Source organism: Crassostrea angulata, chromosome 7 (genome assembly GCF_025612915.1).
Source record: "Crassostrea angulata isolate pt1a10 chromosome 7, ASM2561291v2, whole genome shotgun sequence".
In the NCBI taxonomy this organism is placed as follows: domain Eukaryota; kingdom Metazoa; phylum Mollusca; class Bivalvia; order Ostreida; family Ostreidae; genus Magallana; species Magallana angulata.
The window spans coordinates 19,454,916-19,468,618 of NC_069117.1; the positions used below are offsets into that span (position 1 = coordinate 19,454,916).

Genomic DNA, 13,703 nt, shown 5'->3' on the forward strand with positions numbered 1-13,703 from the left:
TGGAAAATAGGGATTGAAGAAAAATGGGATTAGTGTGCATGAGGAATGAGTTTTCTTTAAAAGAATCATCTGTTTGTTTGTACTTCAAGGATAAAATATTACTGTATAGCTCACTGTATTTACTCTTGATGTTCTCTGATTTAGGAACATGACCATGAGGAGCCAATGGTACTTGAGCCAGGTGACCCAGAGCCAGAAGATGTGGGTCGCTCACCTTTAGAAGCCCTGCTGGCCAGTCGTAACTTCCCCATGGTCGACATCCCACCTGATGCTGATGATGAAACAATGGTGGAGCTGGCTATTGCTCTCAGCCTGCAGGATCAGGTAGGGAGGAGTTGTGTTTAAAGAACAATTCTTTGTAAAGAGTATGGTGAAGACGTACAACAGTTTGGGTCTTTGTTTGGTTAAAAATGATTTATTTTGGATCTTTGTTTGTAGCCAGGAAATAGTAACTCCCTTGGACTACAGGGACTTGGACTAAACAATGTGCAGGTCAGTGTAATTCCTGCTGATACTTGTGAGAATTGAAAAATAAATAAATTTTGATAAACATGAAATTGTGTTATTTGACTTATGTAACAAATTGATCCACTGAAGCAATGTAAATGTAATTCCATGACAAAATTATAATATTAAAATAAGAATCCTTTGATTGATTTTCCCATGGTTGTCTTGACAGTCGGCCCTACAGAATGCAATTTCTATTGAGGAGGGGCCCATGTCTGATACTACAGCCTCAGCCCCAGGCAGTGATGATGAGATGGGAAGTAATGCCGCCACCGACGGATCCACCCTACGCACCTCTCCAGCAGAGCATGCTGGGAGTGCAGGCTCAGAGAGTGGAGGAAGTGCCATAGAATCAATTGGTAAATAATTAATGATTACATCAAGTATATAGGTATAGAGATATGTGTTAAAAGTCATTTACGGTTATAAAAAGGGCATGCAGTCTCAGAGACTGGGAAAAGTGCCATAGAATTTATTGGTAAACAACAAATAATCACATCAAGTACAACAGTAAAGAGATATTCACAACAGTCATTTATTTTATGTGTAGAAATCTGCTCTGACCTATATGTATGATATTGATTTGGAGAATATACATTTCCTTTTTAAAGTGAGTGGGCGTAGCAGTGCGTATGGAGACAGGGACAGAGAGAGTAACACATTTGGACCGCGAAGTGAGACCAGCAGTTTGGGCATGCCCAGTGGCTCCCTTCATCATGAAGTGGACTGCACAGATGTAGACGCCGACTATGATGCCTCGGTCAGGTGAGTATGATTGGTGTAGTTATACAATATGTTTCTAATGCCATAAAAAATATCATGTTCTAAGAAAGGTTTATGGAAAAATCAATGTTGTAGGTTGCATAGCTTGCGATTGATGATACTGGAGAGACTTTTGCAGTATCTTCCTGAGATGAGAAATGTTGGGGGTGTTAGAGTGATTCCCTACATGCAGGTAAGGTATTTAAATGCAGGTAAATTGAGCTGAGAAATGTGTACGTAAATGTACAGTAATTGCTTAGAATATGATAAATAATGGGATGTACAATAATTTCTGTCTATAACAGGTATTACTGATGCTGACATCAGATCTGGACAGTGATGAAGAAAAAGACAAAGGAGCCTTGGATGCCTTGCTGACAGCCATTATTAAGGAGTTGGACCTGGCTGGAAAAGTATGTCTCAATATCAACAACATTTTGATTTTGATTTTAAAATTTCCAATAGAAAAGTGATGAAAATGTGTAAGTGCATAATTCATTTAAATGTACCTGAAGTAAAAGTACACTGAAACTTTCCATTTTTTCTTTGCAGGATTTGGAGCAGATTGCCTGTAGAAACCAGTGCTATGAAGTCAAGCTTGTTCTACTCAGACTCCTCAGTGTGCTGTTGTCAAGGACCAAGACAGGAAATAAACTGGCAGGGGAGGTTAGTCTTTACTACAAATTGAATTGTAATAGACATTTATAATGAAGTGTGACATCAGGTACAAACTACATGTATAATTACCTACATGTATATCTGTGTTTCCTTTCAGTCGTCCTCCTCCTTTGTTAGCAATGCCACCGCCGCAGCTCTGATATCTAGTGGAGCCATCCCTTTCTGTCTGACCATCCTGAAGAACCTGCTGCCATTCTGGAAACAGTATTCTGTGACAGAGGTAAGGAGTGGCTATATCCTCTCTAGTGTCAATTTCTAGATAATACATTATGTGAAATTGATAAAAGATTATACTGTATGTTTGAAAATTTTGTAAGATCTGATAAAGAGTTATATCTTAATACATGTACATGTATCTCATTGTAGGAGGAGGGTAGTGCAGTAACTGGTCAGTTATTGAAGCCCCACCCCACATCCCCACCCCCAGACATGTCACCGTTCTTCCTGCGACAGTATGTTAAAGGACATGCCAATGATGTATTTGAAGATTACCCGCAGATGCTGACTGAGATGGTTCTGAGACTTCCCTATCAGGTACACCTGTTAAGACAGTTTAAGTTTGTGTTGCTGTTTTCTCAATAATTCTCTGAACATGCGAGAATAATATTTTACATGCGTTATTTTACAGTTGAAGAAGATTTCAGAAGGTGTTTCAAGTGTTCCTTCTGCAGCTTTTGATAAATATTGGAATACTATTCTGTCTGAGGTATGGAAATACTGTTTTACTTTGAATAGTAACATTATATGATAAATTTTAATAATATTCTGCATATGGTCCTTGATAATATCTGTTTCCTTTGCAATCAAATCAATCTTTTTGTTTCTAGTATATGATGACACAACAGACACCATACTTTAGACGAACAGTCAGGAAGGTTTGTAAAGTTCTTTTTTTTGGATATCTTGTGTAAGTTAGTTAGATCCTTGAAGGGATTTTCATTTACAATGTTTTACGTTTTACCTGTGTGTCCTATTGCAGCTGCTGCTGTTTATCAGTGGAACCAAGGAGAAGTACAGACAGTTGAGGGACCTCCATGCTGTGGAGTCCCATCTACAGACCGTCACAGAGCTGTGTAAGGAGGGAGGCCTGGACATCAACGAAGCTGAGGTCACCCCCGCCCCCATTGTACTCAACTATGACACCCTCCTCAATATCGTAAGAAACCAAGCCTTACTTAAGACAACATTTATTGTTAATGAATTGCACATGTCCTTGAAAAAAATAATAACATTCTTTGTTTCCCGATTTTTACTTTTTATTGAGAGTTCATGTAAGTAATGCATTTATGCTTCTTTTTAATAGATTGAGCACCTGAAATTCTGTAGTGACACAGCCTCTAGCAGACCAGTCAATTGGCAACTCTATTGTCGAGATAACCAAAGTAAGTTGTAGGGTTAAATCACAGTTATATATGTGCATTGGGGTGGTTGGAGAGAATTTGGTTATTGATCAGATTTTTCTATGAAATGAATTATGAGCTTTGTTCAATCATTAAGTTCTTTCTGCTGTAGATGTGATGATATTTCTGGTGAGGGCCAGTATTCTGCTGAATGAGGGTGTGGCCCCTACCCTGCTCCAGTTGCTGCAGAGTGCTCTGTGTGGAAGTAAATCTGAGGATGGGAGTAATGGAGGGAAATCTAGCATCACAGGCTCCCCAGGAAAACCCAAGAAAGATAAAGACAAGGACAAGAATGATCAAGGTACACATATACAGACTACAGAGTAAATAATAATATAAACATGATTCTTATATCCATGTGGCAGTTGTTTCCTATTTTTGTGTAGATTAAAAATCACAGTATGGAAAATTGAATATACAGTGTATGAATATGTGTATGAAGGAATATTTGGTCAAACACATTAGAATTACATATATCACTTATGCATTTCTGGCTGTTTATGTTGCACAGATTCAGATGATGGTCAGAAACACGACGAGGCTCTGTGTCTGAGCTTGGTCCAGCTACTGATGAAGATCCTTGACAGAGAGCTTCTTGTGAAGTTTGTGAGGACCTTCCTACTGGAGTCTAACTCCACCAGTATCCGCTGGCAGGCCCACAGCCTGTTACACAGCATCTACAGGAACTCCAGCCTGTCCGACCAGGAGAGACTGCTGGACCTGTTGTGGGATCTGTGGAAAGAGCTTCCCCAGCACGGCCGCAAGGCTTCTCAGTTTGTAGATCTCCTGGGATACTTCCTGCTGAAAACTCCTCAGACCTCTGAGAAAAAGGTATTACCAATGTATCAGACATAATGTAGAAAGAGGAACTGTAATGCACACTTTCCCAACATGTATATAGGGTCTACAGTAGCTTTGTTTTCAGCCAATCATAATTGTAAAAGATTAAGCCCAATTTTTACCTTACAGTTGTTTTAAATAGTTACATGTAACATGCTTATTTTAATTCTACAACAGGCAATGAGAGTAAATTAAGCAAGCAATGTTTACATTTTGTTTAACTAACTTAAATGAATTGAAGTAACTTGAGACTTGCAAGGCTTTCGAAAAGCTTATTTTTTGTTTAACATTAATTTAAGCCTCAGAATGCAATGGGAGCATAGAATGATTTATTTTAAATAATATTACAGACCAAAGAATACCTGGATAAAGCAGTAGCTGTGTTGAGACAAGAAAACCAGGTCCTTTCTAACCACCCCAATGCCCAGATCTATAAGTAAGGAGCTACAGTAATCACTGTAATGTCAACCAGTCGCATTATAGATTGTATTCATCAGTAATGTTCTTATTTCCACAGCATGTTACAAGGGCTGGTTGACTTTGATGGCTACTACTTGGAGAGTGATCCCTGCCTAGTATGCAACAATCCTGAAGTCCCTTATGCTGTGAGTATTGTGCCATAAAATGCAAACATAAAATTTACATTTACCAGATGTACATGTATATTGTTGCAGAGTTTGTACAGGATTTCATATGTTTTCTTCTATAAAGAACCTGAAGCTGTCCTCTATCAAAGTGGACTCCAAGTTCACCACCACCACTCAGATAGTGAAGCTGGTGGGTAGCCACACCATCTCGAAGATCACCCTCAGGATCAGTGACCTCAAGAGGACCAAGATGGTGCGTGTCCTCAACATCTACTACAACAACAGGACAGTGCAGGCCGTGGTGGAGCTCAAGAACAAGTAAAGACTTTGGATCAGCAAGAATTAGTTTACAAGTCTCATTGAAGCTAATGAATCGTGTATCTGTATACTTAAAGTTGATTATTATCACATGTTCAGAACTTGTTTGTAAACATTCTAACAATGTTGTAGACCTGGACTTTGGCACAAGGCCAGAAAGATGACCTTGACCACTGGACAAACAGATGTGAAGGTTGAGTTCCCGATCCCTATTGTTGCCTGTAACCTGATGATAGAGTATGCTGACTTCTATGATAATCTCCAGGCCACGGCGGAGACACTGCAATGCCCCCGCTGTAGTGCCTCAGTGCCAGCTAACCCAGGAGTGTGTGGCAACTGTGGAGAAAATGTGTTCCAGTGTCACAAGTGCAGGTACTGTAAATGTTCATTTATACATGTACCAAGATGATTGATGCAATTGGTAGTCAAAAAAACATGTATTATATCTAAAGTAAATAAATGAAAATGAAAACTTAAGTGCTGAAATGATTTTCTATTTATTCTTATTTATATTATGCAAATTGATTGTCATATTCCTCGGATAAAAATACAGGGTTCTTACAATGGTTCTTTTGTTTTCTATAGAGCTATTAACTATGATGAGAAAGACCCTTTCCTCTGCAATGCTTGTGGGTTCTGTAAATATGCCAAGTTTGACTTCACTCTGACTGCCAAGCCCTGTTGTGCTGTTGATCCCATTGAAAATGAAGAGGACAGAAAGAAGGTGATTCACAACAATCTTTAACAGAGTCATTGAAATGTGACAAAAGTCCATGTATTTGGGAGGATTAAAACTGTCTTTGTGTTGTTTTAGGCTATTGGCACCATTAATGCCCTATTGGAAAAAGCTGACAGGATTTACAGAAATCTGCAGCAGCACAGACCACAGCTGGAAAAATTGTTGATTCAAGTGAAGGAACACGGCTCTGATAGGGTAAGACACAAAATCTCTCTCTCTCTCTCTCTCTCTCTCTTTTACAGAATTGATTATGTGAGTACATGTATTTGTTTGGGTTGTAGGAGGAGGGACTGAGTGCTGGTGGTGCCAACAGTGGTGCTGTACCAGGCAGTAGTGTCAACAAGTCCATACAACAACTAGCCCTCAAATACTGCAATGAGTGTAAATCCTCATTTGATGAACTCAGCAAGATCATTCAGGTAGGCATCAGAGAACTTGAGTAACCATGTGTATGTGAATAATGTGAATTTCTGACCATTTGATAGTTGTTGACTAGTGAGAGAAACAGTGGTATTATATATGTACATGTTTTCAATGTTATGGGTGTTTCTATGAGCAGAAAGTGATGGCCTGTCGTAAAGAGTTGGTGGAGTATGACAGCCAACAACAGGAGGCGGTTGCTGCTGCTAGCCGCGTCTCCCCTGTCACAAGTCCGCGTGACATCACAGAGTCGCCCCTAAAAGCCCGCAAAGTTCCTAGCTGTGCCAAACCTGTTGGAAAGGACAGGTAAGGCTTCTTAGCAGTTAAACTTGTAAACTATTGTTACTCCAGTTTTGAGAACCATTTTGTGTGAAGCACTTTGTAGAGAGTTGTTGGTCAGTAGAGTGTTTGTTTACATTTTGACAGTAATAGAAGCAGTAACTGTTATGGATGTGCCAGCTCTGCAGTGGAGCACTGCATCACCCTGCTGAGAGCCCTAGTCACCAACACTAACCTCCGACATATACTCTGTAGTCAGGTCAGTCACAGAATACAAAATACTGTCAAGTTCAATGAAGTTGTACAGAATTAAAGAAAGTTTCTAGGATGTCATTATTGATTTAATAAAGATAATTGTTTATTTGCAGGGCATGATCAAGGAGCTGATAGACTTTAACTTGAGGCACGGTACACTGCAAGTCAGGATAGCTGTCCTCTCACTGCTGTGTATGCTGACTAAAGACAACCGTAAAGGAACCGAGGAAATGAACAACCTGATCATGACAAGGATAGCTGGTGCTCTAAAGGGGCACCTGTCTAACCCAGACCTGGTAAGCAGCCACACTCAGCATGAACTAAAAATCCTGAATTCCAAAATATACATGTATCTTGAATTGTTAATAAACATGAATTTTGGATAATGCATCAATTTCTGTTGATTCAGGGATCATCTGTGAGAAATGAGATAATGCTGTTAGCCACTTCCCTGGAACAAGAGGACAGTTGTTGGGAACAAAGAGTCAGATGTGGTAGGTACTGGGCAGCAGTTGGGAATGTGATACAACACCATTAATATATGCAGATGCAAATAAAAAACTTTTTCAAGCTTTAAATTTATGTTGATACTTATATGAATTTTACATTTGTAGTGATGAGATTGTTCCTGATGGGAATGCAAATGAAGCAGCCAGTAATTATGGACACTATCAGACTACCTTGCTTGAGGATTCTACAACAACTTGTAAAACCTGATGGAGGATCCTCAAAGAAGGTGCCTTGCTATGCAAATAACAAAATTATTACAAAAACTTTTTAAAGCATAACTTTCGTATTTTGAAATATTTTACATGTATGTATAACTTGATTTAAACATTTTTGTTTTAGGACAAGCAGAACCAGGAGGTAACTGTCCCCTTAAAGTACATGTCTGCTGACCTACATGTGAACAGCAAGGCCTGGCTAGCGGGCGACCCTAAGCACTCGTTCCAGGCCTGGCAGAGGAGACTCCCAAGAAGAGGTCAGAAACTGTTTAAAATTAAGGTTCTACAAAACTCAACATAAATAAAGTATAGATTCTAGAGTGAATATTTATTTATTGATATCTCTCTATGTCTACATCAAACTAAAAAGCTTTTTGTTGAGTGACATATATTTTTCCTTTAATTTGTGTCATGAATAACCATATGTAGTGTTTTTATTCAAGTTCTTGTATTATACATTTTGCATATTCTGTGAAAAGGTTATGGTGCATGTGTTTAAAACTATGCTTAATAATCTTGCTTTTGATTGAAATAGGAGCCACTGAATCCACTGAAAACAAATCTGAGAAGAAGGACAGCAAGAAAGAAGTGAGAGCTTTGTACTTAATGGAGAAATATGGCACCAGGTGGAGAGAGAAGATGTGGAAGACTCCACCTATCCACCTGAAGCTGACCCAAACCACCTGGCTACAGCAGGCCATGTTCACACCATCTTCACGCTCTGCCAGACAGATGGCTTGTAGTATCATCGAGTCAATTTCCCAAATACCATCCCGTAAAAAGGAGATTATTGACATGCTTACTAGGTAAGTCTCATTACAGTCTTTTGATTTGCATAATTTGTTGCAAATTATATGAGTACATGTTTTAGATATGTATGTATTATTATTAAATATCTTTGATATTTGTAGTATTATTATGAACTTGAATATTGTTTTAAGTTCTAAATTAATATTTGTTCCCAACATGCAGATGTGTTACATGTACAAATGTACATGTACATTGACTTGACACAAGGGTTCATGAGTTTTTCACCTTGTAGATGCCTGGATGAAATCTGCAAAAGTGGGGAGAATGCAACAGAATTCTTGTCTCTGTTCAAACGGATGATCAGTCAGCCCCACTGGAAGTGTTACCTGTCCATCAAGGGGGTACTGCTACGCCTGGGAGACCTCATCAACAAGGTGCGTAAAACAGCGTCCAAACTCTTCCTTATACTCTTCTTTATCAGTATCAAATACATTAGGACATTTTCTAACTATGGGCTTCTTTTGTAGGAGGTGGAACAACTGCAGTATTTGGAGGAGACCACCCTCAGCTCAGACCTGGCTCAGGGATTCACTCTAAAAGCTCTGACAGGTGAGCACTGTTGTAGAAAAACATGTAATCCAGAGGTTATGAATCAAACCTGTAGTTTTTGAATCTAACCTGTAGAAATGTCTGAGTAAATAATCTCTCTCTGTGTTTCAGAGTTGGTATCCCTGTTTGTGGAACAAGACGTGATCAAACATTACTACAAGAACAAGTTGGTGGGGTACGTGTTGAATGGATACCTGTCGCTTCGGAAGCTGGTGGTACAGAGAACCAAGCTGATAGACGACTCCCAGGACAAGCTTCTGGAACTGCTGGAGGAACTCACCACAGGTAACTGACATGTGATTCAAGACTTTGTTTACATGTGTCACCTTAAAATAGTGTTATAAGGGATGCAGTTATGTGATGATATATAAGGAATACAGTAATGTTTAGAATTGTGTTAAGAAATCATTTGTGGTTCTATGTTCTACAATAAACAGTGATGAAACATTATTGATACTTAGGGCTAATTTTGCTGTGCATGAACAAACGTTTTGTTTATATTTTCAGGCACTGAATCAGAGACCAAGGAGTTCATGCAGGTGTGTGTCCAGACCGTCAACAAGTACCCAGGTGATGACTACAGATCTCCAGTCTTCATCTTTGAGAGGCTGTGCAGCATCATTTTCCCTGTAAGTATGAACCCAAAAAATTATTTCAATAGGTTAGATACATGCATCAATGGATGATGGAGTCATACAGGGGGATTTATATTTTTCAGGAGGAGAATGACATAGGGGAGTTTTTGATGATTCTTGAGAAGGACCCTCAACAGGAGGACTTCCTGCAGGGGAGAATGCTGGGTAATCCTTACAGCTCCAACGAACCAGGACTAGGACCTCTGATGAGGGATGTCAAAAACAAAATCTGTCAAGGTACAGTGTATTCTGAGAAAACATTATTTGTCTTAACATACATGTATTTTTTTTATACTTACCTACTTCATGTATATCTTTATTTCACAGATTGTGAGTTGGTTGCTTTGCTGGAAGATGACACAGGAATGGAAGTAAGAAACTACTCATTGAATGCCTCTTAGTATAAAGATCAGAATACTGATTGATATTTTGTTATGGGTCTAAAGTCAAAAGGGAGGGGATGATGATTTTCACAACAAAAATTGATTTATAAGTTTTCAGATGAAATTGTATTGTGAATGTATTGTGAAACTTTTATTGCAGCTATTAGTGAACAAGAAAATTATAAGCTTGGACTTGCCAGTGAATGAGGTCTACAAGAAGATCTGGGCTCCAGAGCACGGGGAGGGTGAGCCTATGCCCATCATCTACAGGATGAGGGGACTGTTAGGAGACGCTACTGAAGACATGGTCAACTCACTGGAATCCAACTCAGGTACTGGCCATCAATATAAATCTTCATGTACATATGTGTTGTTTATTTATCTTTGTTTATATATCAGTATGCCTTACTGCTATCATCCATTATGAAATTACTTCTACAGAGGAAGACGTTGATAAGGAAGAAGTCTACAAAATGGCTTCTGTGTTAGCGGAAGGGGATGGCCTCAAAGTCATGTTAACAAGGTAAATCATGTTCTAATGACAATTTAAAGCAAGGTCAATCTAAGTAATTGAAATTTAAACAAAAATGCAAAAATTCATCGTTTTATAACTGTATGGTCCTTTATCTCTGTTCCCTCCTTAGATTGGCGACCATTAAGGACCTAGTCTTGGGCAGACAGCTGATGACAGTGCTACTGAAGCTGTTTGGCTTCGTGGTCAATGTGAAGGCTTGTAGACAGGAGCTGATAAAGACGGAGATGAACACTGTTAACGTGATGCTGGGGGCCCTGAACCTGGCCCTGTGGGCGGAGCAGGAGAGTGGTACCAGCACCAAGGGCCAGACCATCACTGAGCAGATCCTACACATCATGGAGGTCATTCTGTTGGAGGCCAGCAGTCAGGACCCAGAGATCTACACTGTAAGATACAACAGAGTCAGGCCCCAAAACATGGACCAGCTCACTTTTAATCTTAGTCTCACTTTTACAAAAGAAAATAATTTCATGGAAAAACAAGACTCTGATTAAAAGACAAAAAGCCTTTCAAAATGTTATGGCTTCAAGGCCAGTACAAACAATAATTTCATTAGAATTTTAATGTGTTAAACATTAGTTGTGTGTATTGTTTTTTAAGCAACAAAAGATAAACAAGAATTTCATGTGGACTAGCATGTTGTAATTTACTTGAATCTATTTGACAGAATTTTTCCAAGTTGTGTGGCAACAAGGATCAGTTGTTGATGTTGCTAGACAGGATTAACAGTCCTTTTGTGAGATCCAATCCCAGTGTCCTACAGGGATTAATGAGGTTGATCCCGTTCTTGGCGTTTGGAGAGGAGGATAAAATGTTGGTCCTTCTGAACCACTTCAAGCCTTATCTGGACTTTACCAAGTAAGTCATTCAGAACAGTTTTCTTTTATGTAACTAATGAGATAAACTTGTCACATCCATCCCATCCTTGATGTGTAGATTTCAGAAATATAAATCTATATTTGTTAATCCTGAATTGTGTTTTCATTTCATTAAGATTTGATTTGGAACATACTCAAGATGAGACACTTCATCTTGACTGCTTTTGTGAGGTTGCTAGTGGAATTGAGGTAGGTTCAATGGAGAAAATTGACTTTATATGTTAAATGTAATTTCAAAAAATCCTGTGCTCTAGATGTAATGGGCTGCATGGACCATCAATATTTATATCTAAAATTTTTATGATGATACCCTTGTCTCTATTGTTAAATGATCACATCATGCACATATACATACATAACGCATAAGTGATTTATACTGAACACTTCTTTTTGTTCCAGAGTAATGCAAATGGAATCAGACTGAAGAATATGATCGCTGACCATGGCATCACAAAAATGGCCGTAGATTACATCCTGCTTAATTCCCCCAAAGTGAAAACTCTTCTTCCGTAAGTGAATTAGATTTTCTTTATATTAAGGTACTCTCTGTGTTTTGAGTTAATCATGAAAACCATTCCAGTATACATGTATGCTCACAGTACAGTATCTGTTGACTACTATTTGATCAGGATGTTAAACACCAAACCTGAGACCTTGTGAGACTTTAAACAGAAACTTGTGTTTCAAAGAATACAGAATTTTGAGTATATTCAATCCATCTGTTAAGTAATGCAACTGATGTGTTGTTTTTCACAGGACTGACACAGAGAACTGGAAGGACTTTATACAGAAGCCTGCTCTGAGCTACGTGCTGCGACTTCTGACCGGGCTCAGTCAGGGCCATCCCCCCACCCAGCTGTTGATCGGGGCGGAGTGTATCCCCATCCTCCACAAGCTGGAGCAGGCCTCCTCAGACAAACACATAGGGACGATGGCTGAGAACCTACTGGAGGCACTCAAAAAGAACCCAGAAGTGTCCGCCAAGGTCAGACTCAGATGTTTGTTTTGTGTATAGTTATAGGTCAGCCTCAGGAAAAGTTTAGTTGTTAAGGTCTGACTGAAGATTTGTTTTTCAGCTTTTGTACTGTCAGCTAAATAATGGAAAGTGAATTTAGGATTTCAGTTTTATTATAGGTATAATTTTTTTTTTTTGTTATAGATTGAGGATTTCAGAAAACAAACTAAAGCTGAGAAGAAAAGATTGGCCATGGCTAAAAGGAAGAAACAGCTGGGGGCTTTAGGAATGAAGGTATGAATGACAGCTTAGATCTTTAGAAAGAATGCTCTTAGCATAAAACTTCAAGGATGGCTGTGTTTTGGTCAAATAGCGACTATTGATATGTTAACTGTTGTTTTTTTAGACCAATGAGAAGGGGCAGGTAACTGTGGAAAGCTCAGTTCTGAAACAGATAGAAGACTTGAAGGAAGAGACTGGTTTAACCTGTTGTATATGTAGGGAGGGATATCGCTACCAACCTCAAAAAGTTAGTAAAAAAAAAGTCCTATTTACCAGCTATAGCATGTTAATCCAATTTTTATCCATGCATGTATTGTATTTAATGGAGTAAACACTGATGTATTAGCTTTCATGGTTCTTTCATTTGAATTCTACAGGTTCTTGCAGTATACACTTTCTCTAAGAGACTGTACCTGGATGACTTTGAGAACAAGCCAAGGAAATCTGTAGGATATTCTACTGTGTCTCATTTCAATATCATCCATGTGGACTGTCATACAGCCGCTGTCAGGTAGGAGCTTATATTAACCCTATATTAGGCTCCTGTTTACTCCTTTTCTGATTCACTAATTTATTCTCTGATTTAGTACTGTACTGTATTTTCTTACTTATTATGATTGTCCATGTAGACATGCCAGGGGAAGGGAGGAGTGGGAAAGTGCTGCCCTCCAGAACGCCAACACTAAGTGTAATGGACTGTTACCCCTGTGGGGGCCTCATGTTCAGGAGTCCGCTTTTGCTACCTGTTTGGCAAGGTACACATTATCAAATTTCAATATTCTATGTGTAATCATAAAAATTATCTTGTGCAGTGGTATTTTGATTGGAGTACATGTATAGGAATTATCATTGTTGATTGTTAATACAGAATTTAATTTGGGTTGAATGATATTTTTATCCTGCCATCTTTGCCTTTTCAGACATAACACCTATCTACAGGAGTGCACTGGAGTGAGAGACCCAAGTTATCCCTACAATGTTCATGATGTGAAGCTGCTGGTGCTCAAGTTTGCACAGGAGAAGTCGTTCAGTGAGGACAGTGGTGGGGGAGGCCGCCAGAGTAACATGCACCTCTTGCCCTACATCATGCACATGGCGCTCTATGTGATCAACACGTTAGTATCTGCTTCAGTGTCCATAGTCTCCTGTTTCTGATCAAGTTTCAA

The 13,703-nt window shown here is 39.0% G+C and overlaps 1 protein-coding gene across 3 annotated transcripts in view; it reads left to right on the forward strand.

Moving 5' to 3' along the window:
• LOC128192940 (E3 ubiquitin-protein ligase UBR4-like) overlaps positions 1-13,703 on the forward strand; it is a 38,114-nt gene that overhangs the window by 21,929 nt on the left and 2,482 nt on the right. For all 3 annotated transcript variants that reach the window (XM_052866040.1, XM_052866041.1, XM_052866042.1), the window contains exons 56-102: positions 145-324; positions 439-492; positions 680-866; positions 1,119-1,272; positions 1,366-1,462; positions 1,575-1,682; positions 1,822-1,935; positions 2,045-2,167; positions 2,314-2,481; positions 2,576-2,653; positions 2,775-2,822; positions 2,927-3,103; positions 3,251-3,329; positions 3,460-3,648; positions 3,859-4,178; positions 4,538-4,623; positions 4,705-4,792; positions 4,899-5,092; positions 5,225-5,464; positions 5,678-5,816; positions 5,907-6,026; positions 6,113-6,250; positions 6,391-6,557; positions 6,678-6,789; positions 6,899-7,081; positions 7,195-7,279; positions 7,400-7,521; positions 7,635-7,767; positions 8,046-8,316; positions 8,553-8,694; positions 8,788-8,869; positions 8,981-9,154; positions 9,377-9,498; positions 9,588-9,741; positions 9,832-9,875; positions 10,048-10,219; positions 10,329-10,410; positions 10,532-10,808; positions 11,090-11,280; positions 11,417-11,489; positions 11,700-11,809; positions 12,057-12,285; positions 12,460-12,549; positions 12,662-12,784; positions 12,915-13,048; positions 13,167-13,292; positions 13,458-13,652. In XM_052866040.1, coding sequence (XP_052722000.1) covers positions 145-324; positions 439-492; positions 680-866; positions 1,119-1,272; positions 1,366-1,462; positions 1,575-1,682; positions 1,822-1,935; positions 2,045-2,167; positions 2,314-2,481; positions 2,576-2,653; positions 2,775-2,822; positions 2,927-3,103; positions 3,251-3,329; positions 3,460-3,648; positions 3,859-4,178; positions 4,538-4,623; positions 4,705-4,792; positions 4,899-5,092; positions 5,225-5,464; positions 5,678-5,816; positions 5,907-6,026; positions 6,113-6,250; positions 6,391-6,557; positions 6,678-6,789; positions 6,899-7,081; positions 7,195-7,279; positions 7,400-7,521; positions 7,635-7,767; positions 8,046-8,316; positions 8,553-8,694; positions 8,788-8,869; positions 8,981-9,154; positions 9,377-9,498; positions 9,588-9,741; positions 9,832-9,875; positions 10,048-10,219; positions 10,329-10,410; positions 10,532-10,808; positions 11,090-11,280; positions 11,417-11,489; positions 11,700-11,809; positions 12,057-12,285; positions 12,460-12,549; positions 12,662-12,784; positions 12,915-13,048; positions 13,167-13,292; positions 13,458-13,652 — 6,674 coding nt within the window. The remainder of the gene's footprint in view (positions 1-144; positions 325-438; positions 493-679; positions 867-1,118; positions 1,273-1,365; positions 1,463-1,574; positions 1,683-1,821; positions 1,936-2,044; positions 2,168-2,313; positions 2,482-2,575; positions 2,654-2,774; positions 2,823-2,926; positions 3,104-3,250; positions 3,330-3,459; positions 3,649-3,858; positions 4,179-4,537; positions 4,624-4,704; positions 4,793-4,898; positions 5,093-5,224; positions 5,465-5,677; positions 5,817-5,906; positions 6,027-6,112; positions 6,251-6,390; positions 6,558-6,677; positions 6,790-6,898; positions 7,082-7,194; positions 7,280-7,399; positions 7,522-7,634; positions 7,768-8,045; positions 8,317-8,552; positions 8,695-8,787; positions 8,870-8,980; positions 9,155-9,376; positions 9,499-9,587; positions 9,742-9,831; positions 9,876-10,047; positions 10,220-10,328; positions 10,411-10,531; positions 10,809-11,089; positions 11,281-11,416; positions 11,490-11,699; positions 11,810-12,056; positions 12,286-12,459; positions 12,550-12,661; positions 12,785-12,914; positions 13,049-13,166; positions 13,293-13,457; positions 13,653-13,703) is intronic.